This window comes from Salmo salar, chromosome ssa15 (assembly GCF_905237065.1).
Source record: "Salmo salar chromosome ssa15, Ssal_v3.1, whole genome shotgun sequence".
Taxonomy (NCBI): Eukaryota; Metazoa; Chordata; class Actinopteri; order Salmoniformes; family Salmonidae; genus Salmo; species Salmo salar.
In genome coordinates this window covers 17,563,545-17,585,640 of record NC_059456.1, presented here as the reverse complement: position 1 = coordinate 17,585,640, position 22,096 = coordinate 17,563,545, and the positions used below count along the sequence as shown (strand labels likewise).

The 22,096-nt window shown below is 43.7% G+C and overlaps 2 protein-coding genes and 1 non-coding gene across 3 annotated transcripts; 2 read left to right on the top strand and 1 right to left on the bottom strand.

Annotated features, from left to right (window-relative positions):
• Positions 1-1,355: 1,355 nt before the first annotated feature.
• LOC106571007 (40S ribosomal protein S12) lies at positions 1,356-11,974 on the top strand. Its single transcript, XM_014143625.2, has 6 exons — positions 1,356-1,458; positions 1,586-1,632; positions 2,327-2,443; positions 5,500-5,602; positions 10,245-10,346; positions 11,882-11,974. The coding sequence occupies exons 2-6, from the start codon at positions 1,619-1,621 to the stop codon at positions 11,942-11,944; spliced, it is 399 nt and encodes a 132-aa protein (XP_013999100.1). The 5' UTR covers positions 1,356-1,458; positions 1,586-1,618; the 3' UTR covers positions 11,945-11,974.
• LOC123727571 (small nucleolar RNA SNORD101) lies at positions 2,105-2,178 on the top strand. Its single transcript, XR_006759565.1, has one exon. It is a non-coding gene; the product is annotated as a small nucleolar RNA SNORD101 (small nucleolar RNA).
• Positions 11,975-19,189: 7,215 nt separating the features above from the next.
• Positions 19,190-21,814, bottom strand: LOC100195288 (transcription factor 21). The gene is given in 2 exon segments (NM_001140317.1): positions 19,190-20,178; positions 20,227-21,814. A coding segment is annotated over 1 exon segment (591 nt). The 5' UTR covers positions 21,706-21,814; the 3' UTR covers positions 19,190-20,178; positions 20,227-21,114.
• Positions 21,815-22,096: the final 282 nt, after the last annotated feature.

Below are 22,096 nucleotides of genomic sequence, written 5' to 3'. Positions count from 1 at the left end.
CTCTCCTTCCAGACTCATATCAAACATCTCCAATCCAAAATTAAATCTAGAATCGGCTTCCTATATCGCAACAAAGCATCCTTCACTCATGCTGCCAAACACACATTCGTAAAACTGACCATCCTACCGATCCTCGACTTCGGTGATGTCATCTATAAAATAGCCTCCAACACTCTACTCAACAAACTGGATGCAGTCTATCACAGTGCCATCCGTTTTGTCACCAAAGCCCCATACACTACCCACCATTGCGACCTGTAAGCTCTCGTTGGTTGGCCCTCGCTTCATACTCGTCACCAAACCCACTGACTCCAGGTTATCTGCAAGTCTCTGCTAGGTAAAGCCCCGCCTTATCTCAGCTCACTGGTCACCATAGCAGCACTCACTCGTAGCATGCGCTCCAGCAGGTATATCTGACTGATCACCCCCAAAGCCAATTCCTCCTTTGGCCGCCTTTCCTTCCAGTTCTCTGCTGCCAATGACTGGAACGAACTGCAAAAATCTCTGAAGCTGGAGACTCATATCTCCCTCACTAGCTTTAAGCTCCAGCTGTCAGAGCAGCTCACAGATCACTGCACCTGTACATAGCCCATCTATAATTTAGCCCAAACAACTACCACTTCCCCTACTGTATTTATTTATTTTGCTCCTTTGCAGCCCATTATTTCTATTTCTACTTTGCACTTTCTTCTACTACAAATCTACCATTTCAGTGTTTTACTTGCTATATTGTATTTACTTTGCCACCATGGCCTTTTTGCCTTTACCTCCCTTATCTCACCTCATTTGCTCACATTGTATATAGATTTATTTTCTACTGTATTATTGACTGTATGTTTGTTTTACTCTATGTGTAACTCTGTGTTGTTGTATGTTGTCGAACTGCTTTGCTCTATCTTGGTCAGGTCGCAATTGTAAATGAGAACTTGTTCTCAACTTGCCTACCTGGTTAAATAAAGGTGAAATAAAAAATAAAATAAAGTGATGGTGTCCCATCCTTTCAGGCTGTTGGCCTGAGGATGGACTAAATAGATTGTTTATTATTATTATAAAAAATAAAACATTTGAGTGTAGTGTTAGATGGTAGGGTATTTCTTTATTTATAGATTTATTTTCAAGCAAAGTATAAGGGAGTTGTAGTCCAGTCTAGTATGTGGCGGTAATGCAACATTTATTGGATGCCAACCACCATTAAACCTCATTGAAGAAGACACAATTAACCAAAACAGACCCGCTTCTAGTCACCTTGACTTAATCCAACTTTCCCACTGCGTTCTTCATAGTCCTCGATATTACAAATGAATCTCCTTGACTGAATGCTCTGCTACACTATTTTATTGATAACGACTTATTTGACAGGCAGAATAATGGCCACCTACTTCTCGGGTCCTTCTGCCCTTAAATGAATGTCGCCGACTAAATGACGTCCTCTTTACCCGCTGTCACAGAGGAGATCGGGTGGGTTTCATGATCTCACCCAATAAAAATCTGTCGGATTGATCAAGCATCCTTTGTTTAAAATTCCCCACAGTCACCCTGTCATCATGGATAATAACTTTTCTATCATGTTTGGTCAATATTGCAGAATTTTAGGTCCCCCATCCATCGCTAATCGACAATGGCCGAGGAAGGGTAAGCGTGACTGTTCTCCCGCTGTGCGCTGAACCAGGACTAACTAACTAGCTCAATTGCACGTTTCAAAGTTGTATAATTTGTAAAGTGGGGATGTGTGAAATATTTCCATTCCAGAACTATTGATAACAGTAAAAATTAAACGTTAGCAAGCTAAGTATGTGTTTAGTTAAGCAGTTAACGTTAGTAAGCTAAGCATGTGTTTAGTCCTTTGGTTGGTGGTTTAATTTTTTACCTTATTTAACCAGGCAAGTCAGTGAAGAACATATTCTTATTTATAATGACTGCCTACCGGGGAACACTGGGTTTAACTGCCTTGTTCAGGGGCAGAACAACAGATTTTGTACCTTGTCAGCTCAGGGATTCAATCCACCAACCTTTCGGTTACTGGTCCAACGCTCTAACCACTAGGCTACCTGCTATTTCTGTGAATATAGTGAGTTGACAGTGTAATGGTTAATTTCCGGCGGATGTGTGATGATTTACTTTCTTTAGTCGGATACCCCTTCACTCTAAATTATGAGTGAGATCCCCTGTCTGACACGCCGGGAAAACATTCAACCCAGCTCACTTATCTTAACGGGCTAATTGTAGCTAATGTAACTCGTCTCTTCTCCTCTCCTTGTCTCCTCTTCTCCTATTCTCGTCTCCTCTCCTTGTCTCCTCGTCTCCTCTCCTTGTCCCCCCACCCCAGCATCGCTGCTGGAGGTGTGATGGATGTCAACACCGCTCTCCCCGAGGTGCTCAAGACCGCCCTCATCCATGACGGCCTGGCTCGTGGTATCCGCGAGGCTGCCAAGGCGCTGGACAAGTGAGTGAATACTTCTGGTCCTCTTATGTCCTAAATGGCTGCCTATTTAGTGCACTACTTTTGACCAGGGGCCCTGCACCTGGTCAAAAGAAGTGCACTGTATAGGCAATAGGGTATCATTTGGTACGTAGACTGAATTTCTATTAGCTAGTTCCATTACATTACACAAGTGTTTGGATGAAGGAGTGTTCTGTAAGAGGGAGTTTTGTTAAGAGCCCTGATGTGATGTCTTAACGTTAACACCCATTGCTTGTGGGTTTGTTTTGGAAGCGTAAAGACTTGTCATATCAGCTAGAAATAATAAAAAAAAAATGTTACATTTATATTATTTATAGGGTTAGTGTTCCCACACGGCTATATTTGTTTACGGAAGACGAAGGGACCGCATATACTAATTAGCTATCTATCAAAATGTATCTGTCACATACACATGGTTAGCAGGTGTTAATGCGAGTGTAGAGAAATGCTTGTTCTTCTAGTTCCAACCGTACAGTAATAGCTAACAATTTCACAACAACTACCTTGTACACACAAGTGTAAATCATGCTCCGAACACTTGTGTGTGTAACGGAAGAAGGCTGCAAGAAACGTGTTGTCACTGGGAAAAATACTGTCGGCTTAACTGTTTAAAAAAAAACGCTCAACAATGTACAGTAATAGTGCATTTTGCGTTAAATTACTTTGATGGACATGAAAGAAGGCTTTGTTTTGCAAATGAGTATCGATTTCAAGTTGAGATGTTTTGATTTAAGTTTGTCTGTGAGAGCCAGTCTACCTCTGACGATGACACCAAGGTCCTTGGACTTTACGGAATTAACAGTAGGCTCCTTAAGAATAAATCTGGGTCCAGTTAACCTCTATGGGACCGGCGGGACGAATTCGTCCCACCTACGTAACAGCCACTGCCAGCCTGTGGCGCGATTTTCAAAATCTTCAAAATCCTATTACTTCAATTTCTCAAACATATGACTATTTTACAGCCATTTAAAGATAAGACTCTCGTTAATCTAACCACACTGTCCGATTTCAAAAAGGCTTTACAACGAAAGCAAAACATTAGATTATGTCAGCAGAGTACCAAGCCAGAAATAATCAGACACCCATTTTTCAAGCCAGCATATAATGTCACCAAAACCCAGAAGACAGCTAAATGCAGCACTCACCTTTGATGATCTTCATCAGATGACAACCCTAGGACATTATGTTATACAATACATGCATGTTTTGTTCAATCAAGTTCATATTTATATCAAAAACCAGCTTTTTACATTAGCATGTGACGTTCAGAACTAGCATACCCCCGCAAACTTCCGGGAATTCGCTAACATTTTACTAAATTACTCACGATAAACGTTCACAAAAAGCATAACAATTATTTTAAGAATTATAGATACAGACCTCCTCTATGCACTCGATATGTCCGATTTTAAAATAGCTTTTGGTGAAAGCACATTTTGCAATATTCTAAGTACATAGCCCAGGCATCACGGGCTCGCTATTTAGACACCCGGCAAGTTTAGCACTCACCATAATCATATTTACTATTATAAAAATGTCATTACCTTTTGTTGTCTTCGTCAGAATGCACACCCAGGGCGTCTACTTCAATAACAAATGTTGGTTTGGTCCAAAATAATCCATCGTTATATCCGAATAGCGGCGTTTTGTTCGGTGCGTTCCAGACACTATCCGAAATAGTAAAGAAGTGTCGCGCTTGGCGCAATTCCTGACAATAAAATTCAAAGTATTCCATTGCCGTACGTCGAAGCATGTCAACCGCTGTTTAAAATCAATTTTTACGTCATTTTTCTCGTAGAAAGCGATAATATTCCGACAGGGAATCTCCTTTTCGGCAAACAGAGGAAAAAAATCCCAAAGGCGGGGGCGGTCGGGGTCACGCGCATAAGCTAGTGTCTCTTGATCGGCCACTTGAGAAAGGCGATAATGTGTTTCAGCCTGGGGCTGGAATGACGACATTCTGTTTTTTCCCGGGCTCTGAGAGCCTATGGAAGACGTGGGAAGTGTCACGTTAGAGCAGAGATCCTTAGTAAACGATAGAGATGGCAAAGAAGTTCCAGAAATGGTCAGACAGGCCACTTCCTGTAAAGGAATCTCTCAGGTTTTGACCTGCCATTTGAGTTCTGTTATACTCACACCATTCAAACAGTTTTAGAAAATTTAGGGTGTTTTCTATCCATATGTAATAAGTATATGCATATTCTAGTTACTGAGTAGGAGTGGTAACCAGATTAAATCGGGTATGTTTTTTATCCAGCCGTGTCAATGCTGCCCCCTAGCCCTAACAGGTTAAGTGAAGTTCGGCTGATGGGGTTTTGGTTTCTTCTACTGAATCCTGTGAGAACTGTCATCGCTACCCACAAATCTGAGATACTTCTGCCTCCCAAATGGCACACTATTCCCTACGTAGTGCACACTATTCCCTACGTAGTGCACACTATTCCCTACGTAGTGCACTACTTGTGACCACCAGAGCTGGGCGTGGCACCATATAGGAAATGGAATGACAGTTAGGCTGCATTCACCAAGGCTTACTAATCAAAGTTTATTTGTCACGTGCGCTGAATACAACCTTACAGTGAAATAATGAATACAACAGGTGTAGTAGACCTTACAGTGAAATGCTGAATACAACAGGTGTAGTAGACCTTACAGCGAAATGCTGAATACAACAGGTGTAGACCTTACAGTGAAATGCTTACTTACAGGCTCTAACCAATAGTGCAAAAAAGGTATTAGGTGAACAACAGGTAGGTAAAGAAATAAAAACAACAGTAGAGGCTGTATACAGTAGAGAGGCTACATACAGACACCAGTTAGTTAGGCTGATTGAGGTAGTATGTACATGTAGATATGGTTAAAGTGACTTTGCATATATGATGAACAGAGAGTAGCAGTAGCGTTAAAGTGGGGTTGGCGGGTGGTGGGACACAATGCAAATAGCCCGGTTAGCCAATGTGCGGGAGCACTGGTTGGTCGGCCCAATTGCGATGGTAAATTACTACTGATTGTTAATTGCGGTTGCCCCCTTCATCCAGGCGCCAGGCCCACCTCTGTGTTCTTGCGGCCAACTGTGACGAGCCCATGTACGTCAAGCTGGTGGAAGCCCTCTGCGCCGAGCATCAGATTAACCTCATCAAGGTATGGAGCTGGGGGGGGCATGGGTAATGATAACTAGGCTATATACACAGGGTACCAGTACTGGGTAATGATAACTAGGCTATATACACAGGGTACCAGTACTGGGTAATGATAACTAGGCTATATACACAGGGTACCAGTACTGAGTAATGATAACTAGGCTATATACACTGGGTACCAGTACTGAGTAATGATAACCAGGCTATATACACAGGGTACCAGTACTGAGTAATGATACCCAGGCTATATACACAGGGTACCAGTACTGAGTAATGATACCCAGGCTATAAACACAGGGTACCAGTACTGAGTAATGATAACCAGGCTATAAACACAGGGTACCAGTACTGAGTAATGATACCCAGGCTATATACACAGGGTACCAGGCTATATATACACAGGGTACCAGTACTGATAACCAGGCTATATACACAGGGTACCAGTACTGAGTCGATGTACGAGGGTATGAGGTAATTGACGTAGATGTGTACATACAGGTAGGGGTGAAGTGTCTAGGCAACAGGATAGATGAGACACGGTAACAGCAGCTGATGTGATGAGTCGATCTTGGTGTGTGGAGGGTGATGCAGATGTAGAACTTGTTTTAAGGATTTGATGGCCAAATCTTTCAGCCTCCTGAAGGGGAAGAGGCCTTAGCGATGGGAATCAAATCAAATTTTAGTAGTCACACGCGCCGAATACAACAGGTGTAGACCTTACAGTGAAATGCTTACTTACGAGCCTCTAACCAACCATTTAGTTTAAAAGTATGAATAAGAATAAGAAATAAAAGTAACAAGTAGGTAAAGAGCAGCAGTAAAATAACAATAGTGAGGCTATATACAAGAGTACCGGTACAATGTGGAGGCTATATACAGGGGGTACCGGTACAATAGTGAGGCTATATACAGGGGGTACCGGTACAATGTGGAGGCTATATACAGGGGGTACCGGTACAATGTGGAGGCTATATACGGGGGTACCGGTACAATGTGGAGGCTATATACAGGGGGTACCGGTACAATGTGGAGGCTATATACAGGGGGTACCGGTACAATGTGGAGGCTATATACGGGGGTACCGGTACAATGTGGAGGCTATATACAGGGGGTACCGGTACAATGTGGAGGCTATATACAGGGGGTACCGGTACAATGTGGAGGCTATATACAGGGGGTACCGGTACAATGTGGAGGCTATATACGGGGTACCGGTACAATGTGGAGGCTATATACAGGGGGTACCGGTACAATGTGGAGGCTATATACAGGGGGTACCGGTACAATGTGGAGGCTATATACAGGGGGTACCGGTACAATGTGGAGGCTATATACAGGGGGTACCGGTACAATGTGGAGGCTATATACAGGGGGTACCGGTACAATGTGGAGGCTATATACAGGGTACCGGTACAATGTGGAGGCTATATACAGGGGGTACCGGTACAATGTGGAGGCTATATACAGGGGGTTACCGGTACAATGTGGAGGCTATATACAGGGGGTACCGGTACAATGTGGAGGCTATATACAGGGGGTACCGGTACAATGTGGAGGCTATATACAGGGGGTACCGGTACAATGTGGAGGCTATATACGGGGTACCGGTACAATGTGGAGGCTATATACAGGGGGTACCGGTACAATGTGGAGGCTATATACAGGGGGTACCGGTACAATGTGGAGGCTATATACAGGGGGTACCGGTACAATGTGGAGGCTATATACAGGGGTTACCGGTACAATGTGGAGGCTATATACAGGGGTACCGGTACAATGTGGAGGCTATATACAGGGGGTACCGGTACAATGTGGAGGCTATATACAGGGGGTACCGGTACAATGTGGAGGCTATATACAGGGGGTACCGGTACAATGTGGAGGCTATATACAGGGGGGTACCGGTACAATGTGGAGGCTATATACAGGGGGTACCGGTACAATGTGGAGGCTATATACAGGGGGTACCGGTACAATGTGGAGGCTATATACAGGGGGTACCGGTACAATGTGGAGGCTATATACAGGGGGGTACCGGTACAATGTGGAGGCTATATACAGGGGGTACCGGTACAATGTGGAGGCTATATACAGGGGGTACCGGTACAATGTGGAGGCTATATACAGGGGGTACCGGTACAATGTGGAGGCTATATACAGGGGGTACCGGTACAATGTGGAGGCTATATACAGGGGGTACCGGTACAATGTGGAGGCTATATACAGGGGGTACCGGTACAATGTGGAGGCTATATACAGGGGGTACCGGTACAATGTGGAGGCTATATACAGGGGGTACCGGTACAATGTGGAGGCTATATACAGGGGGTACCGGTACAATGTGGAGGCTATATACAGGGGTACCGGTACAATGTGGAGGCTATATACAGGGGGTACCGGTACAATGTGGAGGCTATATACAGGGGGTACCGGTTCAGAGTCAATGTGGAGGCTATATACAGGGGGTACCGGTACAATGTGGAGGCTATATACAGGGGGTACCGGTACAATGTGGAGGCTATATACAGGGGGTACCGGTACAATGTGGAGGCTATATACAGGGGGTACCCGGTACAATGTGGAGGCTATATACAGGGGGTACCGGTACAATGTGGAGGCTATATACAGGGGGTACCGGTACAATGTGGAGGCTATATACAGGTGGTACCGGTACAATGTGGAGGCTATATACAGGGGGTCCGGTACAATGTGGAGGCTATATACAGGGGGTCCCGGTACAATGTGGAGGCTATATACAGGGGGTCCCGGTACAATGTGGAGGCTATATACAGGGGGTACCGGTACAATGTGGAGGCTATATACAGGGGGTACCGGTACAATGTGGAGGCTATATACAGGGGTACCGGTACAATGTGGAGGCTATATACAGGGGGTACCGGTACAATGTGGAGGCTATATACAGGGGGTACCGGTTCAGAGTCAATGTGGAGGCTATATACAGGGGGTACCGGTACAATGTGGAGGCTATATACAGGGGGTACCGGTTCAGAGTCAATGTGGAGGCTATATACAGGGGGTACCGGTTCAGAGTCAATGTGGAGGCTATATACAGGGGGTACCGGTACAATATGGAGGCTATATACAGGGGGTACCGGTACAATGTGGAGGCTATATACAGGAGTACCGGTACAATGTGGAGGCTATATACAGGGGGTACCGGTTCAGAGTCAATGTGGAGGCTATATACAGGGGGTACCGGTACAATGTGGAGGCTATATACAGGGGGTACCGGTACAATGTGGAGGCTATATACAGGGGGTACCGGTACAATGTGGAGGCTATATACAGGGGGTACCGGTACAATGTGGAGGCTATATACAGGGGGTACCGGTACAATGTGGAGGCTATATACAGGGGGTACCGGTACAATGTGGAGGCTATATACAGGGGGTACCGGTACAATGTGGAGGCTATATACAGGGGGTAGCGGTACAATGTGGAGGCTATATACAGGGGGTAGCGGTACAGAGCAATGTGGAGGCTATATACAGGTGGTAGCGGTACAGAGTCAATGTGCGGGGGCCACATTAAAAACCACATGACAAGTAATGAGTTTACTAGTGTTTTTAAATGATGCAGCGGCCAACAATGTTCTACGCGTTAACCTAAACGCCACGCGACGAGACCGGTCATTGCCGCCTGGGTCGGTACTGACGGCATCTGAGCTGCTCCCGGAACAACGTTCCATTTTTAAAAATGTGTTCATTCGGATGCAAAAATATTGAGACGGCTGGTTTCTGATGCTTACCCGACAATGCAGAAAATCACACTGATGCTTACCCGACAATGCAGGAAATCACACGGATGCTTACCCGACAATGCAGGAAATCACACGGACGCTTGCCCGACAATGCAGGAAATCACACGGACGCTTGCCCGACAATGCAGGAAATCACACGGACGCTTGCCCGACAATGCAGGGAAATCACAGATTTGCCACGTCATTACTCACTTTAGGCTAACACATGAGCCCAATTTAGACGGTAGCAAAATAGAACTCGTTGATTTGACATAAAATGTATTTCAATATGATTATAATAGGCCTATAGCCTACTGTTTTTATATTTTTAATGCAGTCATCTCGGTTTTCATTTGAATCGTCTTTTTATTATGTGGCTTGTTTGTATTAATTACAAAGACCGTGGCAACTTTAGTAGTAGTAAACTTTATTAGTAGACAACTTTATTCTGTTATACTCACAGACATCATTCAAACAGTTTTAGAAACTTTAGAGTGTTTTCTATCCAAATCTACTAATAATATGCATATTCTACCTTCTGGGCCCGAGTAGCAGGCAGTTTAATTTGGGCACGTCATTCATCTAAATTTCTGAATACTGCCCCCTGTCACCAAGAAGTTAATAGTGATGGTTTTGGGAAACAGCTCTGAGGTTTAACGATGCTCCTACCAAGGTTCTAACCATTTTAAAATTAGCATTAAAATTATTTTTGTTAAACCGGTCCCTGGTTAAAATGTGTGTGCGTTATGTAACAATAGGGAGGCATTTGGGTTACTGTGTAAACAGTGGGGACTGCAATCATGTTATTACTGCCCTATGGAGATACTAGGTGGTAGCACAGCTTATGTATTGAAACTCTCTTCTCCCCATCTCTGACCACCAGGTTGATGACAACAAGAAGCTGGGCGAGTGGGTTGGTCTGTGCAAGATCGACCGGGAGGGAAAACCCCGTAAGGTGGTGGGCTGCAGCTGTGTTGTGATCAAGGTATAAACCCACTGCTCTGTTCTTGGAAACACCTCAGAGGGAAAGCTACAGTAATGGTGTGAATCCACTATGAAGTCATGGAGGGCTCGGACTGCTCCTTGTGATGACATAAACAGGGTAGTGAGGTGTTAGGATTCTCCTTGTGATGTCATAAACAGGGCAGTGAGGTGTCGGAACTCTCCTTGTGATGTCATAAACAGGGTAGTGAGGTGTCGGAACGCTCCTTGTGATGTCACAAACAGGGCAGTGAGGTGTCGGAACGCTCCTTGTGATGTCACAAACAGGGCAGTGAGGTGTCGGAACGCTCCTTGTGATGTCACGATGGTTTATGAAATGGCCCTTTGTGGTTCCATGTGGCAGGTTAAATGTCCACTGTGCTCTGAGCGGTGTGGTGGTCGTGCCATAGCGGTGCGAGGGTCCGCAGTTTTTTTTAAAGAAAAATTTCCCCACCTGAAACAGCCCGACTACATGTGAGAATCTATTCATGCACCCAAACCTAACCCGCAAATATTGAAAATGTACTATAGGCTACAGTCAAAGACGGCAAAAAATGATTGGGGTGCAGGATAATTCGTTTTTTTGCCTGGTTTACAGCAGCTATATTCCCTGGTCCACATTTAGCCTACATTTGGTGTATCATTTTACTGCAAGAAATGTTTAATTCTGCAGGAGTTAATAAGGTTATGTGAGAAGTTATAGACCTATAGTCAGTGTCCAGATTTCACTTTCCATTTAACCCATCTAAACAGCAGGCTACAGTTCCCTTGACCTGCCATAGGCCTATTTTAAAAGTCCCATCTTGTGACTGTTGAATTTGTATAGCGCCTCACAATCACCACACAACATAGCCGGCACTGCTGATCCCAAAAGCATCATTTGGCAGTTGGCTATTTGACGTGATCACAGTTAAACCCTAACGTTTAGGCTTACGCACTTAAACCAGACAGCCGCAAATAATGAAAGAAAAAACCTCAATGTAACCTATAGATATAAATTGCACAAGAATGATATATTTACGGATTTTTTTAAAGGTATTGTTTCTCTTTATTCAACCCGCCCGTCCTTCAGCAACACAATTTTAAACCCGTCTGGACTGCGGGTTGTGAGTCAACCCGCGCATCTGTAGTGGGCCAGTCGAGTGCAGCTGCTGTGCTGTCAGTGTCATGCAGCTGCTTGTCCTATACAGCTGGCCAGAGTGTCTGCCAGGGTACGAGCCCCTACACCTCACTGTGGTGTCTGGAGTCCCAATAAATGGCAACATGTACCTTTTTTTTATTAGACTGAATCAACCTTTAACATACTGACCACAGCGTACAACTCTACCTGTAACATACTGACCACAGCGTACAACTCTACCTGTAACATATTCTCGGTTCCAAGTAGGTCCCTATTCCCTGTATAGTGCACTACTTTATAGTATTAAGTTCACTATATATAAGGTGTCATTTGGGACACTTCTCAGTTTGTTCTAAACAATGAACTGTCCTGTAGCTAGTATCCTGTGTAACTGTTTTCTCCCGTCCCCCCCTCTACAGGACTATGGCAAGGAGTCTCAAGCTAAGGACGTGATTGAGGAATACTTCAAGGCCAAGAAATGAGGTGTCATTTTCAATAAAACCTGAAATGACGTTTCTGTCTGGAGAGTTAATTATTAAGTCCGGTCTGAGAGAGATACAGAGCTTTAAATAAAGGTACAGTCTGCGACTACTACAACCACTGTTGAGTGACTGAGCTGAAAACCTTTCAGACTATTCTGTTAAAGCAACGAGAGTCAACATACACGTTATCAAGATTCTAATCTTAACTGGCACATTTCAAACTGTTCTTTTTGTGAGGTACAGGCAGGAACTATTTCTGTAAAATGGTGGGGTCGATAAACCAGAATCGGAGGATCCATCGTTAAAATCTCTAGTTTGGAAACATTTTGTCTTCCTAATAGATTACAACGGCGATGGATTATACTAACCTTACTACATGGTTGTTGCAGGTTTGACTCGTTAGTTCTATTAGCTATGTCGTCTATGATGTTACTTTAGCTAATATGGTGACAACGATATAGGCTGTGTGCAGCGGTTATGGTATGAAGGTTCAGCTTGGAAAGGATTCCTCGCCTGGTCACATACGGCTGATGTGTTGCGCATTGATGTCCACAAGCGACGGGAAGATGTGGAAGGAGGAGAGACGCGAGAAGGAACGACAACGTGGCTGCTATGAAAGTGAACTGTTTACATGTGATCAGGGGTGTATTCATTCAGCCGCTTCTGTTAAATCTTTTTACATTTTTTATTTTATTTCACCTTTATTTAACCAGGTAGGCTAGTTGAGAACTTGTTCTCAGAGTTACACATGGAGTAAACAATAAACAAGCCAATAACACGGTAGGAAAGAAAGTGTATATATACAGTGTGTGCAAAAGGCATGAGGAGGTAAGGCAATAAATAGGCCATAGGAGCGAATAATTACAATTTAGCAGATTAACACTGGAGTGATAGATGAGCAGATGATGTGCAAGTAGAGATGCACAAAATGTTTCTTACGCGGAGCAAAACGGGAATAAACGCACCTGAATATGTTAATGAACTTGTTTGCAACTGTTGGACTGATGTTTACATCTTATATCAGCAAGAGGGCAAGGTGGTATTGAACGTCACTTTCTGCCCATGTCACTGTCTCAAATTTCTCTACTTGTTTGTACCTACGTTGGAAACTTTCATTTATAGGCTAGGTTTTAGCAACCTCGTACTGCTGTTACAGTAATAAGGCTTTGCTCACGGGGGGGTAAAAAAGGGAATCGTCCTCATCTTAACCGCCACTGATCTCTAGTATAATGTCTGTGAAGAAACGAAAGGGGGAAAAATCCAACACTTTTGTTTGGAATTCATGTGCAATGCTTTCAAAGTATTCATACCCCCTTGACTTATTCCACATTTTTGTTACAGCCTGAATTCAAAATGAATTAAATCGATGTTTGTAGATGTTATCTGACCTAACACCCCATAATGACAAAGTGAAAGCAATATATATATATAATTTTTTTTAATGATATGCAGAAATATCTCATTTATATAAGTATTCACACCCCTGAATCAATACTTTGTAGATGCACCGTTGGCAGTGATTACAAGTCTTTCTGGGTAAGTCTCTAAGAGCTTTCCACACCTGGATTGCCCTGATTCGTTTCAGAAATTCTTCAAGTCAGGTTAAATTGGTTGATTGCTAGGAAAAGATTTATTCACCTCTCATCCATTTTATATGCAGATGATTGTCTTGTACACAGCTGGCCCCAACCTGGATTTTATGTTAAAATGCTTTACAACAAAGCTTTCTTAGTGTCCAACAAGTTTTCTCCGCCCCTTAACCTTGTTCTGAACACCTCCAAAACAAAGTTCATGTGGTTTGGTAAGAAGAATGTCCTTCTCCCCACATGTGTGATTACTACCTCTGAGGGTTTAGAGCTTGAGGTAGTCACCTCATACAGGTACTTGGGAGTATGGCTAGACTGTACACTGTCCTTCTCTCAGCTCATATCAAAGCTGCAGACTAAATTTACATGTAGACTTGGTGTAATCGATGTGAAATGGCTAGTTAGTTAGCGGTGGTGCGCGCTAATAGCGTTTCAATCGGGTGACGTCACTCGCTCTGAGACCTGAAGTAGTTGTTCCCCTTTGCTCTGCAAGGGCCGCGGTTTTTGTGGCGCGATGGGTAACGATGCTTCGTGGGGTGTCAGTTGATGTGTGCGGAGGGTCCCTGGTTCAAGCCCAAGTTGGGACGAGGAGAGGGACGGAAGCTATCGTAATCACTCCTCTTTCACCACAGCTGCCAAACTAACCCTGATTCAGATGACCATCCTACCCAGATTAGTTACCCTCTTATAGGGACAAGGACTTCTCTCCAGCTACAAGACAGGAGGCTCCTCCTCTCAGTGCTGTTAGTCTGAATCACGGAAGGGACGGGGACGGAAGGACCGGGGGTTCTCCCTCTACAGGTAGCCCAAATCTTATATTTTTTTCCTCTAATTGATCTTAGGACCAATCAGAAAAGTTTGGAATGTGAAAAGATCTGATAAGATTGGTCAAAGGGCCAATTAGTAAATACACAGTGTTACTGCTTTGTTTACCCTGGCCAGAGGGACAGGGTCCTAGTAGGCTGTAAATACACAGTGTTACTGCTTTGTTTACCCTGGCCAGAGGGACAGGGTCCTAGTAGGCTGTAAATACACAGTGTTACTGCTTTGTTTACCCTGGCCAGAGGGACAGGGTCCTAGTAGGCTGTAAATACACAGTGTTACTGCTTTGTTTACCCTGGCCAGAGGGACAGGGTCCTAGTAGGCTGTAAATACACAGTGTTACTGCTTTGTTTACCCTGGCCAGAGGGACAGGGTCCTAGTAGGCTGTAAATACACAGTGTTACTGCTTTGTTTACCCTGGCCAGAGGGACAGGGTCCTAGTAGGCTGTAAATACACAGTGTTACTGCTTTGTTTACCCTGGCCAGAGGGACAGGGTCCTAGTAGGCTGTAAATACACAGTGTTACTGCTTTGTTTACCCTGGCCAGAGGGACGGGGGTGTAGTAGGCTAGCTAGACGATGCAGCTGCTGATTGTAGCCTACAGTTGATAAGACTGGAGAATAGTCTAGTTTCCATGCGACCCAGCATGTCAGATCAGTAGTGTATAGGCTACTGCAGCATTTATGGGAAGAGTTTTTGCTTGTGTTGGATCGGGAGTGATGTGTTACCATGCTTGCTAAATATATACCCGGAGGAAAGTGGAGAGCGTGTCTTGTTCTGTTCATTGTGCCGATGGATAGAGGACTCATCACGGATATAACCCGTTTTAGCATTGACATCCACCATGCTTCCGCCATTTTAAAGTAGTCAACTGGGTGGGGATTGCTATGGATTGTAGCCTCAATGTTGTTGCCCATGCTGTCACAGACTCTATAATGGCACAGATATAAAGATGAGTCCTCTATCTATCTATCTCTATGGAGCTGCCCATGCTGTCATAGAAACTATAACAGCACAGATATAAAGATGAGTCCTCTATCTATCTCTATGGAGCTGACCATGCTGTCATAGACTATTATAGGGCAGCTATACAGATGTGTCCTCTATCTATCTCTATGGAGCTGCCCATGCTGTCACAGACTCTATAATGGCACATATATAAAGATGAGTCCTCTATTTCTATGGTTGTGCCCTGCGACATGCGACTTCCGTGAATCTGATTGTGAAGGACAGAGAAATTGTACACGTACACACACAGGAGTGGCTCATAGCCTGTCTCCATAGGCAGCCTACCGCCTGTCTCCATAGGCAACCTACCGCCTGTCTCCATAGGCAGGCTACCGCCTGTCTCCATAGGCAACCTACCGCCTGTCTTCATAGGCAGCCTACCGTCTGTCTCCATAGGCAGCCTACCGCCTGTCTCCATAGGCAACCTACCGCCTGTCTCCATAGGCAGCCTACCGCCTGTCTCCATAGGCAACCTACCGCCTGTCTCCATAGGCAACCTACCGCCTGTCTCCATAGGCAACCTACCGTCTGTCTCCATAGGCAGCCTACCGCCTGTCTCCATAGGCAACCTACCGCCTGTCTCCATAGGCAACCTACCGCCTGTCTCCATAGGCAGCCTACCGCCTGTCTCCATAGGCAACCTACCGCCTGTCTCCATAGGCAACCTACCGCCTGTCTCCATAGGCAACCTACCGTCTGTCTCCATAGGCAACCTACCGTCTGTCTCCATAGGCAACCTACCGCCTGTCTCCATAGGCAACCGACCAGGAGAACAGAGCCTAAACTGGGAGAGATTGTAATCTCTGGCAACACTGCCACCTACCAGTCAGGTTAATCATTGCAAGCACATGTCTCTCTAATTCACCCCCACCCTCCCCACTCTCTCTCCTCTCAGTGAAGTGAATACTGACTACAGTAGAATGTGTGATTGGAGGTGATGCTCTAGCGCTCTCTTTTGGTTGAATAATGAATTACAGGTGTGATCACGTTACCAGTTCATATTCACCCTTCTGTCTACCAGCAGGGGGCGCTCTTAGACAGAGCACTGCTTCATAGCATGGCGAGGCCCCATCCAGAAACAAGCCTTTCTCCATGGCCCACACACTTGTCTACATCTGAGAGGATTGATCTGAATCAGAAGGAAATGTAGTCTAAAAGGGGCCATCTGCTATTGGTATATACAAATTTGGACTTTTAAATGAATGATTCTTGAAGAATATAGTTTATAAATGCCTCATGAGCTCAATTAAACTGTCGTATCCCCTCAGAACCCAAAATATAAGAGTGTTTTACTTCATTGTTTACAAACAATGTAATTATAAACAAACACTGTATAACTTCAGAACATGGTTAAAAGTATAATTTCGATTTCATGGATGGTCAGTCCTTGTTACATTTTTCCATACCCATCCCGTCGCTGTTTAGCTTTTATAAAAAGGTGATGTTCGCTAATTGAAATGCAAATTTTTTCTACTGAAGTAGGCCACTACAGAATATATATAAAATATGGGATGATTCTTTGTCTCTCTCCCAAATATTCTCACACAAATTCTCACAAAAGAGAGCGAGAAACAGAGAGAGAAAATGGGAGAGAGGAGGAGGAGGGGAGGATGAGGAACGAGGGTAGGCCTACGAGCAACCGACCATACACGCGCCCATATACGCGCCGAACATCTCTAATTAAATTAGACTTTCCTTTCTCTTTTTCCCCCCCATCCCGATTGGGCAGCGCTCCAACAGCTATTAGCCAGAGCAGCCTGCTCAGCACATGGGAATCCCCAACCCTTGCCCCCGTTATCTCACTAATGACCTACCCACCTCCTCTCTCCCTCATCCCCCTCTCCTCCCTATACCCCACTCCCACCATCTCTCTCTCAGGCGGCCAATTTTATTTTCTTCCCGGTGGTCTGGTCCCTTAATAAGGGGTGAGAGGGGAGAGGGTGTGTCACTCCGACGCTGATGTATTGGGTCGGAAGGATGCTTTCAATAGGGCTCGGTCCCAAATGGCACCCTAATGAAAGTTTTCTAGATCGAATCCCCCGAGCTGACAAGGTAAAAATCTGTCGTTCTGCCCCCTGAACAAGGCAGTTAACCCACTGTTCCTAGGCCGTCATTATAAATAAGAATTTGTTCTTTAACTGACTTCGTGGGTTCTGGCCTTTCTAGGGAGTTTTTCCTAGCCACCGTGCTTCTACATCTGCATTGCTTGCTGTTTGGGGTTTTAGGCTGGGTTTCTGTACAGCACTTTGAGATATCAGCTGATGTAAGAAGGGCTTTATAAATACATTTGATTTGATTTGACCTGGTTGAGAGAGAGAGAGAGAGAGAGAGAGAGAGAGAGAGAGAGGTAATTGCTGTATTTGCGGATGCTACTGTAATTTAACCCCACAGAATACAGTACAGTACCGTATCTTTGGAGCTCCAAAAACCTTTTGACCACTAGTGGGTGTATGGTATTGTTGTTTCATTAATGTGAAATGTATAGGGCACAGATTGGAGTGGCAGCCATGTTTTTTTGGGGGGGGTCTGTTTTGCGCTGTAGTCACTGCCAGATTGGAAGCCTTTGTTAAGGCCTCTAGAAGTGGACATGATATAAAACACCATCTCTATTCATTCATATGCTGTAATGTGTAAACACTTTACCTAGCAGCAACCTTCTTTCACCAATCTCTTGTAATTACAGTAAAATACTGTGAAATACAAAACCGCTCCCCTCAAAGAATTTAGTTCATTCATTCATTGTCATCCATTCATTAATTCTGATTACAGTAACATTTACTTAAAAAAAAGAAGTATAATACAGTATTTTTTTAATGGTATTGTACTGTGTGTCATTACACAGGACTTGTTTTGATACTGTAGTTAGATGACAGATTATTTAGTAAACAGTTAGCCTATGTTTACTAATCAACTTTCAGATCGGTGAGAAAATACCCAAATTGAAATGTATCCAATAACACTTATACTCTTTTAAATAATATGATACACGACCTAACTAAATTCAAACAAATAAATGAAAACATTTACGGAAATACCTATTTTATGGGCCACATAGGAGTATGAATATTTTCCTATCCAATTCTGTCTTCCGTACATTTGTCTTCTTTGGTTTTAGTTTTGTTATAGGGACATTTTACAGGGATAACTAAGTTATGTTTTAATGGATAAAACCACAAACGAGCACTGTTTCTATTCTATTCTAGTATGCAAGAACATACGCCTATTTATAAAACGGATGAGCTCAATGATTATTTATTTATTGCCCGTCTCTGTGATCACTACAGTCAATTAATTAATGTAGCCTACGTCTCCTCTCCTTTAGTCTAAAGTCAGTCCCAGCGGGGCTGTGTGAGGGTCATCTCGTCCCGCCAGTGGATCGTTACAATAACACGCTTATAATGGATGGATGAAGGCCCTTGTTATTACTCCACGGTCCGCTCTGCACTCTGCTGTGCTCTCCACAACACAGGCAGGAATTCTCTGATGGACAACGAGTTTGCAGCTCAGGACAGTTCGTGTGTGTGTGTGTGTGTGTGTGTGTGTGTGTGTGTGTGTGTGTGTGTGTGTGTGTGTGTGTGTGTTGCTTGCTTCTCTCCCTTCCTCCATTGCGCCAAAACCAGCTGCATAAATATCTGTCTGCGGCGTGTAAACAGTGCGGTCATAACCCGCGTGAATTAAACAAGGCGTCTGCAGCGGGATTAAGCGCCGTGCGGACATTTACCACTTTCAAAACGGCTGTTAACTTAAACAATGAACTTCAAACCCACATACCTCTGTTAAGGCCATCTATTAACGTCAAAACGAAGATTTTATTTGAATAAATCCCTTATTTCGTTACCAAATGATCCTTTATTCGAATTGATAGCAGTTTGTTGATCTAATGTCAAGCATATCGAGAAAGTATCAATTGTTTACTTTTGGAGATAAAAAGAAACCCGGAATAGTTTCCCTCTAGCCCCGCACCTTAAATATTCTCTCCTCTGCTCTTTGTTGCTCCTGCAGTTTTGCTTCTTCATTTGAGAGAAAGGTCGCGATAACTACGGGTTAGTAGTTATCAGATGGAGAAAACCCTATAGCCAACAATAACAACAAAATGTATCCTGTATAATTTCGTATTCTTAGTAGTCCAACACACATTGAGTGAGAGAATTTATACGATAAAATGAATACAACATTTTTATTTAGTCCTAAATACAATCAGGCGATTACAATAACGGACACATTTTCATGTGCGGCGACTGACAACTTCACCTGTCATTGTTTTATTATATATATATACACTTGTATGACATTTTTTAAACAATTAATTTTAAAAGTATAAAACCGAATACAAAACTTTAGCACAACCTGTCCTCGAACCAGCAAAGACAATATGTGAACAATTTTAAATAGGCGTATAAAATCCGTTTCTCTGTAAGGTGAAGCCGCAAGAGATTGCGCACTCTCCCGGTTATTTTCACTCAATATTTGGTTTAGGAGATATGACATGCATGTCTGGTCCATCTGGGAAAAGTCCGTTCCCGGTAACGAAAACGTTAATTGACATATCATGTCCATCCGTTCCATCACGAGGCAGTTGTTCCACACAACCGGGTGGTGTTGAACAGCTCTTTCAAATCGTTCTCCGGTTTACCGGCGACCATGAAGGGCCACGTCTGAAGAGAGAGAGAGGAACAGGAAATCATACTTTACATCGCTCACCGCGCAATAGAACAATACTATTGGGTTAACAAAGCATATCTATGGAAACACTAAACAATACTATTATAACATAAGTAATATTATATAAAGGTCCAGTATGTATATATGTGTATATATATATATATATGTGTGTGTGTGTGTATATGTGTGTATATATATGTATATGTGTGTATATGTATATGTATATATATATATATATATATATATATATGATCTTTTTTAAATATATTTAAGGATGAAATCGATGATAGTATAACAACAAAATGACTTAACATTAGGAACATTTTAAAGACAACTTTAATAGAAATGGAACACGAGGGGAGTTTTAATCGGAGGTGTTAAAGGCTAAATACTGGGGCTACCACTTTTTAATAGACAACTGTCAAGCAGCATACTGTTTCTAAACATCATCATCATACCTGAATATCTAAATAAAATGCATAGCCTATATTTTACTTTACATCACCTGAACTTCCTGCAAAATGGGAATAAGCTAAACTGAATAGGCTAAATTAAATAGGCTAAACTGAAATAGGCCTAATGAAGTAGGCTAAACTGAATTAGGCTAAACTGAATTAGGCCGAATTGAAATAGGCTGAACTGAAATAGGCCAAATTAAATAGGCTAAACTGAAATAGGCCAAATTGAATAGGCTAAACTGAAATAGGCTAAACTGAATATAAACTGAATAGGCTAAACTTGACAGGCCAGGTGCTAAATAACATGGAACTCTCTAAAATACACCAGTTGTTTCAGTTTGTATAGGCCCTGTTGTGAAATGATAGTTTAATTTTTTTTTTTTTGTCAATTATTGTGTGTATTATATTGTCCAGACAATATTGAGTAAACAATCAAATGGTATGTAGCCTTTTGAACCATCAGTAAACCCATACCTATATAAATAGCCCCATCCAAACCTCTCCAATCAGCCGTAAAGTGACCGTCAGAAACACTCTCCCTAGAAACTCATGTCACGTGTTTGATTCATGGCGAGAACTTGAATCATTTTTAATTGTAGGATTATCAAGCTACGGTAAAGTGTTTTCTTCTATTCTAAGGCTCAGGTTTTTTTTTTTCCTCTAGCCACTGTGCTACATTTGTGCATGCTTTGCTTGCTCTTTGGAGTAGGCCGGGTCTCAGGAAAAGCAATTTGTGACAACTGCTGATGTAAAAAGGACTGTAAAAAATGTATTTGAAATGCTGAGGTGTGTTTCTCACCAGGTTAACGGGGTGGTTATAACCGTTCTCGTATTTGTCGTTGGCAAGGATCTGCCGTAGATGGGCGATGTAGCTCGAGGCAAGGCGCAGCGTGTCCAGTTTGGAGAGCTTGGTGTCCGGTGGGACCCACGGTAATGTCATCTTCAACCGGGAGAACGCTTTTGACAACACGCGCATCCTCGCTCGCTCTCGTGCGTTGGCTGCGTTCCTCTGCACAGGTTTACCGCACCCCTCGTGGGCCACGCTGTTCGGCGCTGTTTTCCGTTTCTTTCCCGGGGCAGCTTTATCGTTGGCCGAGCCGCCCTCGCAGTTCGAGCTCTCCTCTGTGCTCTCGTTCGATGTACCGGAGTCTTTACCGGAAGAGCCGAACTTCAGGATGCCGTCCAGGACCTCGTCGTCGAAGTCGCTAAGCGACCCGGTGGACATGATCGGTTGTCGGTTGGGGCGCGTGGCCTCAGCAGAATGTGGCACGGGACGGACTAAGACTACCGGAGACTGGGTTGAGCGAACTGTCCGGTGTGTGTCCTCCTCCTCGAGACCCAACAGGCTGCTCATGAACCGGAGCGGCGGAGGATGTGGAGGAAACGGTAAGCAGTCTTATCTCTGTGGGCGGGGGCGTGACCACGCGGAGGGATGAACATTTCTACACGTCTCCAACTCCAACATTGTGGACGTTATAGTGAAATAACTGGGTCTGTTTTAAAAACATTTTATTTTATGCCAGTTATTATAAACAGCCGATAGAAAGAGAGGAAAAACATTTTATCATTTAAAAACAAAGGACAACCTGCATGGGTATAGCCAGGGGCACCGCCAG

Bases quoted from the DNA above. Each gene is read 5' to 3' on its own strand.
- LOC106571007 (XM_014143625.2), top strand. The intron at 5,603-10,244 runs GTATGGAGCTGG...TCTGACCACCAG, and splicing joins ATCAGATTAACCTCATCAAG to GTTGATGACAACAAGAAGCT. The intron at 10,347-11,881 runs GTATAAACCCAC...CCCCCTCTACAG, and splicing joins GCAGCTGTGTTGTGATCAAG to GACTATGGCAAGGAGTCTCA.